Source organism: Rutidosis leptorrhynchoides, chromosome 9 (genome assembly GCF_046630445.1).
Source record: "Rutidosis leptorrhynchoides isolate AG116_Rl617_1_P2 chromosome 9, CSIRO_AGI_Rlap_v1, whole genome shotgun sequence".
Lineage (NCBI taxonomy): Eukaryota > Viridiplantae > Streptophyta > Magnoliopsida > Asterales > Asteraceae > Rutidosis > Rutidosis leptorrhynchoides.
In genome coordinates, this window is record NC_092341.1 from 35,669,746 (window position 1) to 35,691,149 (window position 21,404).

Consider the following 21,404-nt stretch of genomic DNA (forward strand, 5'->3'; position numbering starts at 1 on the left):
CAAGCTTCCTCGTTACGCTGCCAATTTGAATTCCGATCAAAAATCAAACATTCCGGCCACCATTTAAAGGTTAGTATTCATCCGATTACTCCTAGAAAATGACTAAAGCTAACGAGACGTATGTAGATAGCGTAGAGTCTGTTATAGAGCAGAAGCACATAGATTACTTAGTGAAACAGTACCCCCCCCCCCCCTTAGCCAAGTACAATCCGGTGCCCCCTTTGTCCAATCAGCGAACCCACGAGCCACCGGAGAAAAAGGTGGCTATTTACGAACATGCTTTTAAGCATGGCAACTTTAGGGTTCCTCCCACCGATTTCTTTCTGGGCGTGCTAGATCACTTTAAGGTCGGATTAGGTCAGTTACATCCTTACGATATAGGAAAAATAGTCTTGTTCGAGATGTGGTGCGTTGCACTCAACAAAGTGCCCCTGGTGAAGGTGTTTTGCCATTTATACCGACTAGCCAACCACCACAAATCGTGGTTCACCTTCTTCGCTCGTCAAAACTTCACCAAGACCCCAAAATCGAATGAGGGAAATTGGAAAGAGACATTCTTTTTCATCGACCAAACTGTGGTGAGTGCAAACTTCCCGCAAACGCTGATATGGTTCGAGAAAGTGGAGAAGGATGTAAACAAGACCCCCACCCTGAATGACGATGAAAGGAAACTATTAGCGGAGTGTGCAAACGCACAGCTAGTGCATCGATCATATGGGAACGTGATGCTGCGGCTAGGGAAGATATCCGCACATTGGCCATGGGAGGATGTGCGCCCAGCCATAGTCGGACCGGATGGAAAGGGTAGGGATAGTATAATCACGTACTAATACTGTTTTTGTATGTATATTATCTAACGCATGCGCGTATCTTTGCATAAATGAGGATGAAGAAGGTGCTGACTGCGGAAGAGATTGCGGGAATCTCCTTCCTCAAGCAAGACGTGAACGTACAGCTAGAGCAGGAGAAAGCTAGCGAAAACGCGGAGCAATCGCCTGCGGCATCTGGCAACAAACGCAAAGCACCTGAGACCTCTGCGGCTCAGCAGAAGAAGAAGAAGATGACTCCCAAACAAAGGGAGGACATGCGGAACGATAACTTTGTTCCAATCGAGCCACGCTCCGCAGAACTACTTCCCCCCATTACTGGTAAGCGTCCATTCCTTGCGCGTTTACCACATACTAAAGTTCACATTATAACTATTTCCTGATATGCGGAGCATGTGGAGGAGACGCAGCCGTCCACCCCGCGGGTCAACCCAGATCTCCAAGCTACCGCCACATCAAAGGATAAGACAATACACGTGGATTCCGATTCCACACCAACTCCTCCGCAAGGTAGCTTCCGCCTTGCCAACCTTAGCCAACTCACGCAGTCTTCTGCGGAAAATGCCGCAGAGCAGTCTGCGTTCCTGTAGCAAATCTTTCCGGCCAAATTCCGCGAGCAACTGCCCGCTCTACCGTTTAACCAGGCGCACAATGCCTTCATTCAAAACGGCCTGGTATTTTTCGGTATGTTTGCGGATCAGGCCCGCCGCTCTTCCAGCATATACCAGCTAGCTTTGTGCAAAGAGGTAGAGCTGGGGCTATTGCAGGCGGGTGTATATCAGGTCAAGAAGGATAGGGATGCTGCTGAGGAGGTGCGCAAGGCGGTTGAGTCGACCGCGAATGTAACCAAAACTGCGCTGATTGAGGAAAGAAAAAAGAGCCGTGAGCTGGTTGGTGCGGTTGAGCAGGCGAAGGGGGATGCAGAACGTTTGCGGTCGGAGCTTGAAAAAGTGACGAGGGAAAGGGATGACGCGGTAACCAACTGCGAGCTGGCAGAGGCGGATCTAGCGAAGCTGCGCACTGCACTCCCTACCATTGCGCAAAAGGTGATGGACTCAGAGCCTGTGTCCGACAAGTTCAATTCCTACGTTGATGCGGTCAGGGACCATGAAATCAACAAGGCTGTGTAGGAGGTAATCCAAGCTTGTTGTCTAACACCGCCGTTCCCCGACATCGTTCAAAAGAAGCTAAAAGAGGGAACGGCTGTAGCGTTAATGGAAGCGGAAGAAGCCATCAAGTCCATCCCTATCCCCCTAATCAACGCATTTGCTGCAGACCCGAACATGTCGATCGATGGGTTTTTAAAGGAGGATTATTAGTTTGTGTTGGATTGCGCCGTAAGTCCTATGCTTAGGCAGGTACTTGTATTTTTGCATCCCTAAGTCCCGTGTTGGGCAGGCGTTACAAACAATTACCTTTGATGTAACAACTTAATTTGATGTATATATATTTCTTATATGCATGCGTAGTGTGTTTATTTGTTTATATATCGCGAATCAAAACAAAATGTGAACCGCATGCCCATGCGCATAGTTAACCAAAACTCATGCGTATGCGGATGGTACTGCGTAAAATAAACCAATACTTTAACAATTTATCCTTAACAATTTAGACTCAGAAGCCACTGCGTTCTTGCTTTGTCATGTACTAGAGGTGCACGGTAGCTGTATGGTAAGCAACGCAACTAAAAACAAGCCAATGTCTTTATGCTTAAGAGTTCCTCAAGCAAACCAATACGAGAGTAATTACGCACAAGCAAACCAATGCTTGTAATTTTTTAAGTCGACTTTGCAGCCATCTAGTCTGCGTGGCACTTGGCTAGGGGAAAACCAATTCCCTTTGCCTGCCGTTAGCGTCTAGCCTTGTAACCAAACAGGCTTCTGCCGCACGGGGGCTAGAGGACACCCCTTAAGTAGGCAGGAACCGCATACAAAAAAGATTTAAACAACAAAAGTATGCGCGAGTAAATATTTAATTGGCATTAATCACAATTACAACCGCGACACATCCAAACGGACGGAAATTACATAGAAAAAATAATGTGCTACAATAAACTGGAGTGATCAGGTCCACCTAGCTACATATAACATTTTTTTCAATAACGTCGCATTCCAAGTACGTTTCACAGGTTTTCCATCTAATGTCTCGAGATGGTACGCCCCGGTATTGTTTGCCTTCGCTACCCTGTATGGACCTTCCCAACGGGGGCCCAGTTTCCCAGTATCTTCGCATGACTTGCGTCGTTCTGACGCCAAACCAAGTCACCGCACTTGTAAGAGCGCGAACGCACACGCTGATTATAGTACTTTGCAATTTTTTGCTTGTTATTTGCTTCGTTGACAGCCGCAGAGAGTCTGCGCTCTTCCAGCAAATTAAGATTTTCCCGCAAAGCTTCAGAGTTATTTTGCTCATCAAAATTTTGTATGCGGAACATTGGTACCCCGATTTCTGCGGGTACAACAGCTTCCGATCCATAGACCAAACTGAACGGGGTCTTACCAGTGCTTGCTTTGGGTGTTGTTCAATGCGCCCATAAAACCTTCGGTAGTTCATCCACCCAACCAACGCGACCATGACCCAACCTAGATTTGATTCCAGCTACTATATCCCGGTTGGTGACTTCGCACTGGCCATTCGCCTGCGGATGCGCAACAGATGTAAAAGTTTGCTTAATATTAAGCTCCGCGCACCAGCTGCGAAAAGGGTCACCCGCGAACTGCGTACCGTTATCACTGACAATTTCGTTTGGTATACCAAATCGACAGACGATGTCTTCCCATACAAAATTTCGCACCCTTTTTCTGAGATTGCTGCCAGCGGTCTCGCTTCGACCCACTTTGTGAAATAGTCGATTGCAACAATCAAGAATTTGATGTTTCCTGCGTGTGCAGAATGTGCGTAAGGTACTGATGTGAGTAACATGTTTAGAAAATAAATGATAAAATTACCTCGGCCTTTTGGAAATGGTCCGACTATGTCGATTGCCCATTTGCAGAATGGCCACGGTGAGGAGACTGGTATCATTGGATGCGCAGGTGCTCTGCTAATAGGTGCATGTATTTGGCATGATTCACATTGCTTAACAATGCGCGCAGTATCCGCGTACATGGTGGGCCAATAATATCCTAGCCGCATTATTTTTGACACAATGGACATGTGCCCCGAATGGAGTGCGCATGCACCTTCATGCACCTCGCGTACAACTTCCTCTGCCTCTTTCGAGCCAATGCACCTTAAGTGCGGTCCCAAATAATTCTTTCGATATAGGACGTCACCCTCAAGGGCATACAGCGGTGCCTTAACGCGGACTTTCTTTGCATCAGCAGAATCCGCAGGAGATGTGCCATCCCGCAGAAAAGCCACGATGGGCGTCATCCATGTTGACCTTGATTCCTCAACTGGTGCCACTAAAGGCATCATAACAATGGATTTCGCACTGAGTTCTTCTATTAGAACTTTCTTCCCCATATGATCAAAAGCCAAGGCAGCCAGTTTGCTTAGCGCATCCGCTTTCTTATTTTGCCCCCGCATTACGTGGGAGATTTGAAAAGCTTCAAACTGGTCAGCGAGGTTGTGAACAAGTGATAGATATTGCTGCATGGCTATGTCATGTGCTTCGAAATCTCCCCTGACTTGACTGCATACTAGCTTTGAATCCACATAAGCGTGCAAAATTTTAACATTTAACTTATGCACAATGCGCATACCTGCTAACAGAGCCTCATACTCTGCTTCGTTGTTTGTAACAGCAAAATTAAACCGCAGTGCGTATGTATGCTCTTCGCCATCTGGGCCTGTTAAAATTATACCCGCACCTGCACCAGATGCGCTGCACGCACCATCGGTGTACAATTCCCATGGTGACAAAGTTGGTGCAGGTGGATCCTGATGTTCTGCTGACGCCTCGACATCCGCAGGTAATTCTGCTAGGTAATCAGCAAGTATTTGACCCTTAACCGCACTGCGCGAAGAAAAATTTATCTCATGTTCACCTAATTCAACTGCCCACTTAGCCATTCGGCCAGAAATCTCAGGCTTGTATAACACCTGAAAGAAAAATGATTGCGTTAGTCAATGCGGTAACCCCGGTCATTGCCGCAAAGTAGGTGTTTACCAACCTGTTTGATTGGTTGATCAGTTAGAACCACGATTGGATGTGCTTGAAAATATCAGCGCAAACGCCGCGCCGTATGGACCAGCGCATATACAAGCTTTTCGATTGGTGAGTAGTTTACTTCGCTTGATGTCAGTGTCTTGCTTACGAAGTAGACCGGCATTTGCGTCTGAGAAAAACCTCAATCGTTAAATTTCTGCGATATAAATAAAGCATGTAAATTAATGGATTACCTTTCCGCGATCCGCGATGAGGACTGAGCTGACAGCTTCCTTCGATGCCGCGAGGTACAGCGTTAGCGTTTCTCCTGATACTAGCGCAGTAAGTGTTGGTAATTCTGCAAGCACCTTTTTCATCTCCTGAAAGGCTGATTCTGCTTCCTGAGTCCATACGAAGTCTTTCTTCTTCAAACAATTTTTCAAAGTATTGAAGAATGGTAACTGTCGTTCTGCGGCTTTTGACAGAAACCGTGTGATAGCCGCAAGCTTCCCTGTTAGACTCTGCACATCTTTCTTTGTCTTCGGAGATGGCAAATTATCAATGGCTTCAATCTTTTTGGGATTGGCCTTGATACCCCGCGCTATCACCACATGACCTAAAAACTTGCCTTCCTCTTCCCCAAAACTACATTTAAGCGGGTTAAGCTTCATGTTGATCCTGCGCAGAGATGCAAACGTTTCCAGGATGTCCGCGAGCATGTCTTCTTCGGTGTTACTTTTAATTACCAAGTCGTCGATGTATGCTTCAAGATTTCTACCGATTTGGTGCTTGAATGCTGCGTCAATTACACGCTGATAGGTTGCGCCCGCATTCTTTAAACCGAAAGGCATCTTCGTGTAACAATAAATACCCTGTGGCGTATGAAAAGTAGTCTTGTCCTCATCTTCCGCAGCCATTAAGATTTGGTGATAACCCTTGTATGCGTCCAAAAAACACTTGTACCTAAATCTCGACAGTGATTCTACCTTCCAGTCTATCTCCGGGAGAGGATAGTTGTCCTTAGGACATGCCTTATTAATGTCTTTGAAATCAACGCACATTCGCCAGTTACCGTCAGCCTTTTTTACCAACACAGGATTTGCAACCCATGTCTGATAACGCACTTCCCGCAGAATGTTTGCTTTGACAAGGTTGTCCACCTCTGCGCACAACCAATCACTGCGGTCTAGAGCCATATGCCGCTTCTTTTACCTAACGGGTGTCAATGATGGATTAACGTTTAACTTATGTTCCGCAATATCCCGCGGAACCCCGGTCATGTCTGACTCGCGCCATGCGAAAATATCTGCGTTAGCTGACAATATTCCATGCAACTTGCCATTCGTTTCGGCTGACAAGCCTGCGCCGATTTTAATTCACTTATCTGGATGCAAGCGATTAGCTATTACTACACAGCTTGCAAGTTGCTCTTCTACGCTCGGAGCGCTTACAGACGCGACCGAGTCACACAACTCGGTTGCTTGATGTGACGCAACTATGGCGATGCCTCATACTGTGGGAAACTTAATCAAACCATGCACTACCGATGGTATGATGTTGAAACGCCGTATGAAGTTTCTCCCTAGCAGTGCGTTATATCGTGAAGTTGAACGAACCACATAAAAATCGACCAATTCATGCCTGATCATCTGCGGGTTCCTGTCATCCGCAAGCTCTATCATTAATTCTATCCGGCCTAGCGGCCACGAGTTTTCTACGGAAAACCCTGATAGCGTAATATCAGGCTGGCGTAACTGCGCTTTGACTTCTGCCAGAAGGAAACGATAACAATGCTCATACATAATATCGACACCACTGCCAGTGTCAACATGCATGCGCTTAATCTGGATTCCGCAATCAGGGATGCGACATTTGATGATAATGGGCTCATTAATAGAATCAATTGACATTACAGGAGGGAAAGTGATTGGGAGAAGCTCCCAATCCTGGTGATCATTGTACTTTCTCTGCTGGCTGATTTTCTTTGCGTCAACCATGTTAATGGTTAAGTCGGCATTTTTCGCTTTGTCAACTTTCTGCCACCTGAAAGTCTTAGACTTCGAAGCCTCTTCTGCGGCCTTTCCCTTATCCTTTTTAGGTGGTTTTAAATGATCCAATTTGCCCGCGCGAAGCGCTTCCAGAACCCGTTCCATCAAGTTTTTACACCGATTGGTATCGTGACCATAGTCATCATGAAATTCACAATACTTTATTTTGTCCCGCTTGCCAAATTCTGTAAGTGGAGTTGGAACCGCGAAGGTCGCGCATATTGGCTCCGTTGCCAAAATTTCCTTGGGCGTTTTGGACAAACTTTTGAGCAGCGCATAGTTCTCATTATTGATACCGCGCTGATTATTGTTTCGATAATTGCCACTGGACTTCCCCTTGTCACTCCTGATAGGACCGCCGCTGTGATATCGTCCGCGAGAGTTACTTCCGCGACTTTGATCACGCGATCGAACATCATCATCTTTTTTTCGTTTCGCGAGCTAGCGGTAGGAATATCGTTATCTTCGCCACTCCGCATATAATCATGGCATTCTTTAAGTGCTTCAGTATAAGTTGCTGGCACCGTATGGCATAAACGCTTAACCAGCGTCGGGCGACGCTCTGAATTTATACCATGTATGAGCCCTGAAATCTGCTGCTCTGGCTTAAGATCTGGTATGCGTAGGCACTCATTAGTATACCTTGTGAGAAATTCGCCCAAAGATTCCTTGGGCTTCTACACGATGTCATGGCATTCAATGTGAGTGCGCTTGCGTGGTCTCTGATTCTGATATTGCAGTAAAAACTTTGTCCGTAGATCCATAAACCCGGCAATACTACCCGCCGGCAACTTATTAAACCACTCACGAGCAATACCCTGTAGTGTCATAGGAAATATCTGACACGCAACCGGATCCACCCAGCCTTGAGTGCGCATTGCGCCTTCGAAACGCTGTAAAAAAATCATCTGGATCGGTCAGGCCATTGTAAGTACCCAACGTGCTAGGTATCTTTGGTGCTGATGGAAACGGGTATGCGGTTATATGCGGAGGAAACTTGTCAAAGGTAGTCGGTAGCTCGAAGGGTGGTTTAACAGGATCCCCTTTCAAGTTCGCAAAGAAATGCTTCATCATGTCCTGAACAAAATCAGGTTGTGAAAATAAGTGAACCATATCAGGAGGTGCGGCCTGCATGAATTGACTTGCAAGATTTGCCTGCCCTTGAACATTTTGCCAAGGTTGACCCTGCGTCTGCGGATATAACCAAGGCTGCTGCATTGGAAAAGAGGGATAACTTGAAGACGCAGAGTACACAGGTGGCTGTAAAGGAAGCGAAACATGTGGCGCAGATATCTGCGAAACTTGAGGATACACACTTAAAAGCCCAACTGTATGCGCTGTGCTTTGCTGCTGCGCTGTTATCAGCGCCCAATGAGAGTTTTCATCTGGGATGACACCAAACCCCCAACTATTAAGTAACGCCTGCGCATCCGCAGGAGTTAAAAATTGTGAAACTGGGCGCGGTGGTTGCCAAGGTTGCAACGGTGTAAATGACGAATTCTGCTGAATGCTCTGCGTATGCAGAGGTATTGAAACAGTGGTACTGTAAATAGGTACCTGGCCGCAGAAAACCACATGCGGCCCCGTTGTGCCACCGCTAGTGCCTGCAAAGATGACCCTTGGATCCACTGACGAAAAGTCCAGCCGCGTGGTTGTGACTGGTGAGTTTGCTCTTGGCGGTGTAACCCCGTCTGAATATATCGGCTTGTACCTCTGAAAGGGTTCGCCGGATATAGGTGGAGGGTACATCGTGTACCCCGCCTGAATAGCCGCCCCCGTAGTCATAACCGGTGTCTGTTGACTACCAGACGGTGCGTTCTGAACATCTGTTTGGGTATGTTCCGATGATTCCTCGGAAGTCATGATACTGTTAAAGAAAAAATTCAAAAATTTTGTAAATAACGAGTCATACAATTCAAAACCTTAAAAGAAAAAGCAATTAAACAGTCTTGAATTAATTCGACTCTCGATGAAAGCACCACTTGATCATGCATATTTTAACCGTGGGATTTAATATGCCTGCTCAATACATAAAGAGGGGTTTAAGGATCTTAGAACGTGGCTTTCCGGTCCGGCTACCGTGAATAACCCTGGCCGACATGATGATGTCGGCGGGGTGGCCAAGTGATTATGTCCACCTCCGATAACGGTCGTCGATCAAGAGGCCCCAAATAAGGTAGTAGGTACTAGCTTACAAAAGACTAACATGTTAACCTTGAAAAGATGCTGAATGATGCTGTTTTACGTAACGTGTATCGTATGTGATGGTTACGTAATGTGCCGTGTCCGGTGAATGATGATTAGGGTTTGTATTTATAGGCAAACCCTAATTCTAGAACCATCCCAGATCATGATAATCTCATCCATAACTGACTCCCCCGAATCACGAATATAATTATGGAAAAGATATTTACTTGACAGCTAAGCAACCGCCGTACCGGAAACAAAGGCAATCGCACGCCGCATACCGCACACAAGAACACGCATACGCACAATAATGATTGCCCGCATACATATGTGGTGCGCCTGCGGGTTGCGGTATCATTACAGTTCAGAACCCTAAACACCATAATTGTGGTCCACTCATGCCTGCCCATTGCCCGACTCTCTCATTCTCTCTTGATGTTTTCTAACTCCTCTCTCTGTCTCTCATTCTCTCTCCTTAGTCAAGGATAATTTATAATTGCCATATAAAATGATATAAAATTTCTCTGTGTTAAATTTAAGAAAAATTATAAAAAAAAGTTATGGAAATGGACACAAATGTCAAAATTCAAAGTCTTGAAATCCAAGTATCCAACTAAACTACTTCGTTCATTTCAATTCTATTGTCATTTATTTCTTTCGGGCTATCGCAACTTCAAATTAATTGTTCACTTTTATATATAGATAAGAGTTATAAGGTAAGTTCTTTTATCGTCTTACTTATGCATATAAAACAAACATGTTTGTAAAAAATAAGGATAAAACTGTAAAATAAACAAAAAGCAAACTTATAACAATAACTTTTCTAAAATTTTTCTAAAACTGCGGGTATTTTGACACATCTCAAGTAATGTATATCAGTGTTGTAAAAAACCCAATTACTCCCCGATTACTCATTTTTATTTTTAAGGGCAATCTGTCCTGGTTTTCCAAAATCCGTTTAATTAATCGGTCAACGTCGATTGATGGATCAAAATTGAATTTGGTAATCAAAGTCGGTTGAAGTCAAAATTGGTCAACATTTTAACATTAATTTAAACTAGAATTTAGAGTATTTGAACAAAATGAACAATCGTAGGCAATTATGTTAAAGTTTATGTTTATCTTTACGGTTTTCTTCTATATTTACACATATAATTTTTGAAATTTTAATATTTAACTGTATAAAGTACAATCCGAATATTTCACGATTAATCCCCGAATTGCCGATTACTCCTTCCAAAGTTCCGACATTAATTCCCGAATAGCGAATTTTGCAACCTTGCTGTATATTACAAGTTAAGATGGTAGTTTCGTATTGTATGATAACAAACCCCAATAATGATTGTATGACGAACACAAGGCAAAAGACGAAGAGACACTACATAGGAGTAATGCAATGACCATGGGGAAAGGCTGCCGAAATACGTTTGAGACTGCAGAGGCAGCAGCCATTACTATTGCCTATGATGAAGCCACTCTCTAAGATTCAAAGGTAGCAAAGAAAAACTCAAATTCGTTGAAAGGGTCTAACCAATTAAGTATGAGTTAGGTTATTTTTAAAACCCGTCAACATCATCGACAACCCCCTAACTCACAGTATAGTGTGGGTATAAATGAAATGAGTTATAATCTGAAATATTTTGCAATCTTCTTCGTCATCGTGTAGATATATGCAAGGAAGTTATCTGGCTCTAGATCTATGCAATATTGGCAAGACTATTACATAAAAATTACAAGGAATTTCATGGTATTGCGTACAATTAAGATGTAGTTTCTTATAATTCTTACCTACCAGTTTGGAATATTCATCTTGTGTTTTTTTCCCTCTCTGTAACTACCATGTTGATCAGTTCAAACAAAGTCATTAGTACATATAAGGCAAACAATCAACTTTAGAAAATATATAGCGAACATACAACTTTAGCAAATATATACATCTACCATGTATTAAAGATCGACATGAAACAAATAACCTCCTATTTTTGTTATAAAAAAAAATGGTATATCTGGATTTTCCGACTCGCTTTTCGAGCCAAATTTTTTTTTTTGCATAAAATGCACAGGTATTGACTCGAAATTATTCGTCCACAAATTGATCACATAAGAAACTTGTTGGAAACTAAACTTGATTTGGGCTATTTGTTTTGGATATGGGCTTGCAAGTATACAAGTATATGGATCAAGATTGTAGTCCAATATCTAGAAACTTCATATAATGTGTAGTAGTCAATGTGTGTAGAATAATCATGTAAAAATATCTAAGTCTAGAAAATACTTAGAAAATATCTAGATATTAGTTGATGAAGAGTTCTAGACTACTCCATTGAGTAGTATAAATAGAGTGCTTCACCCATCATTTGTAATAAAGCAAATCAAGTAATAAACAAAGCTTTCAATATCCATCAAACATCTAAATCATCAATCCTCTCTTCCACAAATAATATACATAACCTCCTATTTCCAACAAATTGGTATCAAGAGCTTGGTTCGACAAGATGATGGCCAACAATGTCATCACGTTTCCTCGCCTCACAAAGGATAATTATGATCGATGGAGCATCCAAATGAAGACGTTCCTAGGTGGACAAGACCTATGGGAGATTGTGGAGGAAGGCTATGAGGAACCTACAGAAAAAAGTTCTCTCAGCAAGGAGAAAAAGTTATTGAAGACCAATGATCAAAAGGCTCTTTCCATCATCCAACAAAGTGTAGATGATGGAGCTTTTGAGAAAATTGCAAGTGCAACCACCGCCAAGAAACCATGGGAGATCTTGGAGAATTCTCACAAGGGAGTTGATAAGGTGAAAAAGGTTCGACTACAAACACTACGAGGTGAGTTCGAATCCTTAAATAAGAAAGACTCAGAATCAATTTCTGATTATTTTACAAGAGTCTTGGCGGTTGTCAATCAATTAAAAAGGAATGGTGAAACTCTAAGTGATGTAAGAGTCATTGAGAAGATTCTTAGATCATTAGATTCAAAATTTAACTATATAGTCGTAGCCATTGAAGAATCTAAAGATCTAGAATCAATGACTATCGATGAACTCATGGGTTCACTACAAGCCCATGAAGAGAGGTTTAATAAGAAAAGTAAAGAGCCTTTGGAGAAAGCTTTACAAGCAAAACTCTCTTTCAAGGAAGAGAACAGTGAAAAGACTCATCAAACGAGTCAACGAGGTCGTGGTCAAGTACGTGGCAGAGGACGAGGGCAAGGATATATCAAACGTGGAGGTTATAGTTCTTACAAAAATGAAGAAAGAAGTCAAGATTTTCACCCGACAAGAGGTCACGGGAGAGGCTACAGAAGTAGTAGGCCAAGGTATGACAATTCTCAAACCAAATGCTATAATTGTCATAAATTTGGCCACTATGCTTCGGAATGCGAGAAGTCAAACAATTACGTGCAAGAAAGAGCAAATTTTGCACAAGAAGATACTGAAGCTGTGGAAAACACTTTGTTACTAGCATGCAAAGGTGAAGATAATGGAGAATCAAATTTGTGGTATCTCGACACGGGTGCAAGCAACCATATGTGCGGTGACAAAAACATGTTTGTGGAGTTAGACAAGGTAATTAGTGGAAATATCGCCTTCGGAGATTCCTCTAAAGTTCCGGTTAAAGGCAAAGGTAAGATTCTCATCCGCTTGAAAAATGGAAGGCATCAATTTATCTCTAACGTGTATTATATGCCCAATATGAAGACGAATATACTGAGTATTGGATAACTCTTAGAGAAAGGCTATGATATTCACATGATAAATCGTACCCTTTCTTTAAGAGACAAAAAAAGAGGTTTGATTGCTAAGGTGCTAATGTCAACGAATAGGATGTTCATGCTAAATATTCAACATGACATTCCAAGATGTTTAAAAGCATGTTTCAAAGATAATTCTTGGCTTTGGCACAAGAGATACGGGCATTTAAATTTTGGAGGCTTAAAATTATTATCAAGTAAAGGAATGGTGAAGGGTTTGCCTCCAATTAATCATCCAGATCAAATATCTGAGGGATGCCTTCTAGGAAAGCACTTCCGAAACAGTTTTCCAACAGAAGCTTCTAGTAGAGCGAAGAAACCTCTAGAACTTATTCAAACGGATGTGTGTGGACCCATAAGCCCACCGTCTTTTGGTAAAAATAGATATTTTCTTCTATTCATTGATGATTTTAGTCGAAAGACATGGGTCTATTTTCTAAAAGAGAAGTCGGAAGCTTTTGGAATGTTCAAGAAGTTTAAAACATTTGTGGAGAATCAAAATGGTCTCACCATAAAGGCGATGAGATCCGATCGTGGAGGAGAGTTCACATCCAAGGAATATAAGGAATTTTGCGACAATAATGGGTTACGACGTCCTCTAACTCTTCCGTATTCACCTCAATAAAATGGTGTTGTGGAAAGAAAAAATAGGACCATTCTCGATATGGCCCGGAGTATGTTAAAGAGCAAAAGGATGCCTAAGGAATTTTGAGCTGAGGCAGTAGACTGTGTGATCTATCTTACAAATCACTCGCCCACTAGAAGCGTCAAGAACAAAATGCCCATTGAAGCTTGGAGTGGAAGGAAGCCCGACATCGCACACCTTCGAGTGTTCGGAAGTGTGGCATATGCTCATGTGCCAGATCAGAAGAGGACGAAGCTCGATGATAAAAGCGAGAAACTCATATTCGTGGGCTATGACTCAAGTTCTAAGGGTTACAAGTTATACAATCCCAAGACCGGTAAAGTAATCTTAAGTCGAGATGTGGTGTTCGGCGAAGAAGCAACATGGGATTGGAATGTTCCCGAAGAGGAGAACTACGACTTTCTCCCTTATCCATTCGAAAGTACTGAAAGGAACGAAGAATATCTAGAAGTTCAAGAACCTTCTAGTACACCATCTCCGCACTCTCCACATACTCCAACCACTACACCTAATGAAGTGACACCAACATCAGGAGGAGAATCAAGTAGGCAAACATCACACAAGGAGCATTAGGGAGTTGTACGAGGTAACCCAGCCTATGGAGGATCTATCATTGTTCTGCCTTCTTGCAGATTGTGAGCCAATAAGTTATGAAGACGCAGCAAAAAGCCAAAAGTGGAAACGTGCTATGGACGAAGAGATTCAAGCAATCGAGAAGAATAATACGTAGGATCTTGCCACACTACCAACGAGACATAAGGCTATTGGTGTAAAATGGGTGTACAAGGCCAAGAAGAATTCCAAAGGTGAAGTTGAAAGATATAAGGCAAGGTTGGTGGCGAAGGGATATAGTCAACGAGCCGGCATAGACTATGACGAGGTATTTGCTCCCGTCGCTCGTCTAGAAACTATAAGATTAATAATCTCACTTGCGACTCAGCATAAATGGAAGATTTATCAAATGGATGTCAAATCCGCATTCCTTAATGGCCACTTAGAAGAAGAAGTCTATATAGAACAACCTTTGGGATACATCGTGAAAGGCCAAGAGAATAAGGTGCTGAAATTGAAAAGGGCCTTATATGGGTTGAAGCAAGCACCTCGAGCATGGAATAGCAGGATAGACAAGTATTTCCAAGAGAATGGCTTTACAAAATGCCCACATGAGCATGCTCTCTACACCAAAGTTAGCAATGATGGAGATGTTATGATTGTGTGCCTATACGTGGATGACTTGATATTCACCGGTAGTAATCCCAAAATGTTCGAGGAGTTCAAGAAAGCAATGGTTCGGGAGTTCGAGATGACCGACATTGGACTTATGGCTTACTATCTTGGGATCGAGGTAAAACAAAAGAAAGAAGGAATATTCATATCCCAAGAAGGTTATGCAAATGAGGTGCTCAAGAAGTTTAAGATGAATGACTGCAAGTCAATGAACACACCGGTGGATTGCAATCTCAAATTGTCAAAAGATGATGAAGGATACTTGGTGGACCCAACACAATACAAGAGTTTGGTTGGAAGTCTGAGGTACCTAACCTGCACGAGGCCAGATATTCTCTACGGAGTTGGACTAGTAAGTCGATACTTGGAAGCACCTACAATAAATCACTTGAAGGCGGCCAAGAGGATACTTCGCTACATCAAAAGTACGATTGACTATGGCCTGTTTTATTCACCTTCTGATCACTTCAAGCTAGTTGGATACAGTGATAGTGATTGAGCTAGAGATATAGATGATCGTAAGAGTACGAGTGGTTTCGTGTTCTATATGGGAGATACGGCGTTCACATGGAGCTCGAAGAAGCAACCCATTGTGACTCTGTCAACGTGTGAAGCCGATTTTGTAGCAGCAACATCGTGCACCTGTCATGCAATATGGCTCAGGAAGTTACTAAATGAGCTTAAGTTTTTCCAAAAGAAAGCTACGGAGATATATGTGGATAACAAGTCTGCGATTGCTCTAGCAAAGAATCCAGTCTTCCATGATAGAAGCAAGCACATCGATACGAAATACCATTTCATCAGGGAGTGTGTTACAAATAAAGAGGTGCAGATAAAGTACACGAAGTCATTTGACCAAGTTGCTGATATTTTCACAAAGCCTCTAAAACACGAGACTTTTAAGAGATTACGGAATATGCTCGGAGTGAAGAAATCAAGTTTAAGGGGGGCTGTTGGAAACTAAACTTGATTTGGGCTATTTGTTTTGGATATGGGCTTGCAAGTATACAAGTATATAGATCAAGATTGTAGTCCAATATCTAGAAACTTCATGTAATGTGTAGTAGTCAATATGTGTAAAATAATCATGTAAAAATATCTAAGTCTAGAAAATACTTAGGAAATATCTAGATATTAGTTGATGAAGAGTTCTAGACTACTCCATTGAGTAGTATAAATAGAGGGCTTCACCCCTCATTTGTAATAAAGCAAACTAAGTAATAAACAAAGCTTTCAATATCAATCAAACATCTAAATCATCAATCCTCTTTTCCACAAATAATATACATAACCTCCTATTTCCAACAAAACTTATGTAGAACCGAGCATTGCATTTTTTGTTTTTGGTTTGAGTTTATTAACACTATACGTGGCAAATGAGACCCAAAGTTTTAAAAGGAATCCATTGGATCCATTGTTTAACCTATTGGGTCAGTAGAAAAAAATGGGTCTCAGTAAAACTTTTACAAAGGCGGTCCAATGAGTCCATTGAGTGGGTCGAGTTGGTACAGTAGGCAAAACTAAAAATTCAAAACTCATGCCTATGTTCATCTATATTTGTGTTATACAGTAAAGATTGAGCAACAATATTTGGAGAAAAGGCCGATTGTTACTCATTGCTTATATAAAAATCAATCCTAATGCAAATCTGATGTACTCATACATCATACAGTAGAACTTGATACAATGTTTGGACAAAAAGTAAATTATCAAGTAGATAATTCTCTTAGGTTCAACAAAATTTCACTTTGAAAACTGGAAAATATATTCTTTGCTAGGGTGATTGTAAAAAGATAGATTATTTTGTTGATTGAAAAACCTGTGTCTCGACCCAACAAGACCTGACCCAACATCATTCAATCATGAACCAATACACCGTAATAGTGGGAATTGTATTCTATAAAACTCGATCTACTCTACACCAATCATTCATAATACAACTCTTCACTAGTTAACATGATACAAAATATAGATCAAAGTGATCATATTAATTGATATCCACATCAGATAAACATATTTTTCATAGTTAGATCTGTTAAGCTTCGGTTGAAACAGTGTGATTAATAAGTAGAAAGTGCAAAAAAACCATATCAACTTGTATAGAATGTTGGATGCTGAAACAGTAATAATAATGCTAAAATTATGAAAAAATGAAAAAGAATTGTAGATGGTAGCTAGCTTCTATAGAGAAGACCAAGTTAGTTTGAATTCACCACTATAGGAGTCAAGACAAGCTAATCCATCACGTGAACTTATCGATGAACTTAAGAGGGTTATCCATTTTCCATCAACACGATTTTGTATTTCAACTTTTTTAAGGTTGCGCCGGTATTTCTTTCTGGTTTTCAGCTCCATCAACCCCCTTGCAATTAGCTTAAAGGGTTCCCTGATTCCCAGATGACTCACCATTAAGTAATTGGGGCGCATAACAGAAAAAAGTGCCTCGAGAAGTATTCGTGGACTCTCCCACAACCCCTTATCCAGATAACTTTCAAACAATAGTCGTTCAACATTCATAGCCGGAGTTTGGAAGCTTCTTCTCACATCATCCATGTCATTGTTGATTGGCACTATAAAACCAGAAGTAGAAGCAGATATGTTGATTTTAAATTTGGTTGGTAGATTGAGTACTTCCCTTGTCTTAAAAAGGAATGACCGATCAATTGGTTTGTTTAACTCCAATGTTAGCTCAATTTGGCTGGGAGAGATGGATGAAAACAAGAGGCCAGGTACAGATTTACCTTTGTAATGGAAATTATCTAATTTTGGAGCATAAACTTTTATATCGATTTGCTTGTCACAACACAGATATACAGTCTTCAAAGAAACGGATGTTATATCTACTGTATTTAGCTTGCAAGAGTAAATGTGAAGGCTCAAACTGTCAAGAAACGGGAACTTTGATATAATGTAGGAATATGCATCATCCATGATTTCACCCGTTAAGACTAATTCTCTCACACTTTCTAACTGATAGAAAGTTATTCCTATCGCACAATAACGTGTGCTTAAATATGTGAAGACTTGGGACATAATAAATTTCTGAAGTGAGATCTCCTGTTCCTGGAGTTATTTCTAGCTCAGGAAGATAACATAGGTTTTTCACCTTGATTCTGCTCAACCCTTTACAATTTGAAAGGTTAATCTTCTCAAGTAAGATACAAGTAGACAATAAGTTAACAAGTGTCTCATCACTTAACGTCACCTTGATCAACTCTAATACTCGTAAGTTGACACACTTTATAACCAGATTGTTGCTCATCAAAAGAGAATGATAGAGAAAGAAATAGGGGTCAGCTTTTACACTAATTGTTTCTAGGTTTTCACCCAAGAATATCTCATCTGGCAACGCAATAGATTCGAGAACAGATATTGTGAGGTAAAGCTCTTTTAGACTACTTCCAGAAGCTACTGTATGGATCCATCTATATATCTATATCTATATATACTATATAAAAGAGAGATTTAATTAGCTTACATGTCATTAGCTCCTTAAATATTGCATATTAAGCCAAGTGTAATTTCCACATGTCACAATTATTCATATACCCCTTTATCAACCTTTAAAATCACATATTTACCCAAGTAAATAACATAATACTCATATATACCCAATTTAAATACTAAAACTAACATATGTATTCATTTAATTTAAAAAATTCACTAAAGCCAATTTTACACAATTTAATTCATATTTCATTTCTACTCCTATATTCTACTACGATCATCAGAAAAACTACAGATATTTGTTCATACACACATGTCCTATTATTATAGTATATTCATACACACATTTGTTTATATAAAATCATAAGAAAAACTACCAAACAATTTTTAATACTAATTTTGAGGGAATGGTAACGTATTACTCTTATTAGTAAAATTATGTCATTACATGATTAGATTCAACCGATTTCTTAAATATGATAGAACTCGAACAATTTTTTGTTGTTGCAACTACACGCAATATGAAACATATATGTATTTTATAGTCCCGTTTTACCAACGAATCATACTAACATACTAGAAATACGTCATTTTTTTAACAACTATGACGTATTGAAAATAGAGTACGGGCTCAAATTAACCACATTTAAGCTATTGGGTCGACATGTCCCCCTTAAACGCAACCACAAATATTGCTTGAAAATGTAGATCAAACGTCATAAAATTAAAATAAGTGACTTATTTAAAACGAATTTTGAGTAGTCGTGGCACGCACGGGCTCAAAACCTAGTTTATTAACAAAAGAAAGCAATTCCTGGTTTATAATTCTGAAGTGAAGATCAAAACTTGTGATTGGTACGTTGTGCAGGCTATACCTTTGTAGAGTGCAGTTGATCGATTCAGAATACGTTTTTAGTTGTTGTGTGCTTAAAAGCTTTAAGGGTGGGCGAAACCTCAAGTGGTTCTTAGGGATGGTAGACCAATCGTGTAGCCATGACTTTGACAACACGCACGTACGACCCGCTTCTTTTGCGGGCAAAAATGACTGGATACGGTTGATCATGTTAGAATATTAGGATCCAAACAACGCTAGTAATTCTACAAGATTAATAGCCGAGTAGTGATTATATCAAAATCACTCAAACCCACTTAATGAACGAAAGATAATAAATGCGAAAAATAAATCGACACAAGATATAACGTGGTTATATGCAATCGTTGTGATTGCTTTAGTCCACGGACCAACTAGAGATCGTTTATTTACTGAATATTTGAGAGTGGTGTGTTACAATTGCATACAATGAGTTCAATTTATAGGAGAAGTAACAAACACAAGTGTATCAACTTGATCATCTTCATGGAATCATCATGGACAAGTTGTAAGACTTTACACCCATGCTATGGCATGATCACAGCCATAAATGGTGGACAAAAGCAGCCAAGCATGCACCTAAAGTGCAAGTGGACTCAATCAAGAACGGATCTTTTGGTTGCAACTTGAGCAAGTGGCAGGCAGCAAGGGATGCGCCGCATCTGAAGGTGATGCGCCGCATCCCTTTAATTTCTACGACAGAAATTAAGAACATGCGCCGCATCTGAAGGAGATGCGCCGCATCTCTGCCCTTTGATGCGCCATATCAGCCCAATGCTCCGCATCCAAAACCTTCGAACTATTTTGCTCAATGAATGTGTCGCATCTGCCTTTGATGCGCCGCATCACTTCCCTTTTTCAGTTTTCTTGTTGTTTAAACGTCTCCATACTCTAACAAATCTCCCACTTGGAGACTTTGAACAAAACTCCAATCATATCAATGAATTAACCAAGAACATTAAACCACCTTCTATTACCGCCAAATACCATTTGGGACACGCACGCTCAACACATACTTCGGATGAGTAGACTTTCGATAAAAGGCCTTCAATACTACTTGTTAAACTTGTAACACCATTCACATCTCTAGTTGGGGTCTTCTCTCATCAATTCATGAGAAGACCAATTGAGGTAATGCAAAACCTCAATTTCTCCGTTGTAACCACCTTAGTAAACATATCGGCAGGATTCTTCGTACCAAGGATTTTCTCCAAGAATAAAGTGCCATCATTTATATGTTGTCGAATAAAATGATATCTTATCTTGATGTGTTTCGTTCGACTATGAAACACCGGATTCTTCCCAAGATGAACCGCACTTTGATTATCACAATACAAGACGCAATAGTCTTGTCTTTTACCCAACTCGCCTAAGAAGTTCTTCAACCACACTAGCTCTTTAGAAGCTTCCGCAATAGCCATGTATTCGGCTTCAGTGGTTGACAAAGCAACACTCTTTTGCAATCGAGATAACCAACTAATCGCCGTCTTCCCCATTGTGAAAACATAACCCGTAGTGCTTTTCCCCGAATCATCACATCCACCCAAATTAGCATCCGCATAACCTCTAAGTATGAGATTGTTTTTGGAGAAACACAATCCCATATTAGAAGTACCTTTCAAATAACGAAGCAACCATTTGAACACTTCCCAATGCTCTTTCCCCGGATTAGACATATAACGACTTACAACTCCCACTGCTTGAGCAATATCGGGTCTTGTACAAACCATGGCATACATAATACTACCCACGGCCGATGCATATGGAACCTTTTCCATATCCTTCTTGTCTCTTTTCATTTTTGGTGATTGACTTTTCGATAGTTTTAAGGTGCTTCCCAAAGGCATAGAACGAGCCTTTGAATCTTTCATGTTGAACCTCTCTACTACTTTCTCAATATATTTAGATTGAGACAAGTATAGAGTACCCTTCACACGATCACGCACAATACTCATGCCAAGTATTTGCTTAGCACCACCAAGATCTTTCATCTCGAATTCTCGGGAAAGTGATCCCTTCAACTTGTTAATTTCAGACATGTTAGAACCTGCAAGCAACATGTCATCAACATACAACAATAAGATTATGTAAGAAGACTTGAATTTCTTCAAGTAGCAACAGTGATCCGCTTCACATCTTAAGAAACCAATCTTCTTCATAAACTCGTCAAACTTCAAGTACCATTGCCGAGGTGCTTGCTTCAATCCATACAAACTTTTCTTTAGCTTACAAACCCACTTCTCTTTACCCTTTACCTCAAAGCCCTCGGGTTGCCTCATGTAGATCTCTTCAACAAGATCA

General features: G+C 41.0%; 1 protein-coding gene across 1 annotated transcript; it reads right to left on the reverse strand.

Annotated features, from left to right (window-relative positions):
• Positions 1 to 17,720: 17,720 nt before the first annotated feature.
• Positions 17,721 to 19,295, reverse strand: LOC139867944 (putative F-box/LRR-repeat protein At5g02930). Its single transcript, XM_071856287.1, has 2 exons — positions 19,108 to 19,295; positions 17,721 to 18,210 (listed from the first exon to the last, which is right to left on the reverse strand). The coding sequence occupies exons 1-2, from the start codon at positions 19,293 to 19,295 to the stop codon at positions 17,721 to 17,723; spliced, it is 678 nt and encodes a 225-aa protein (XP_071712388.1).
• Positions 19,296 to 21,404: the final 2,109 nt, after the last annotated feature.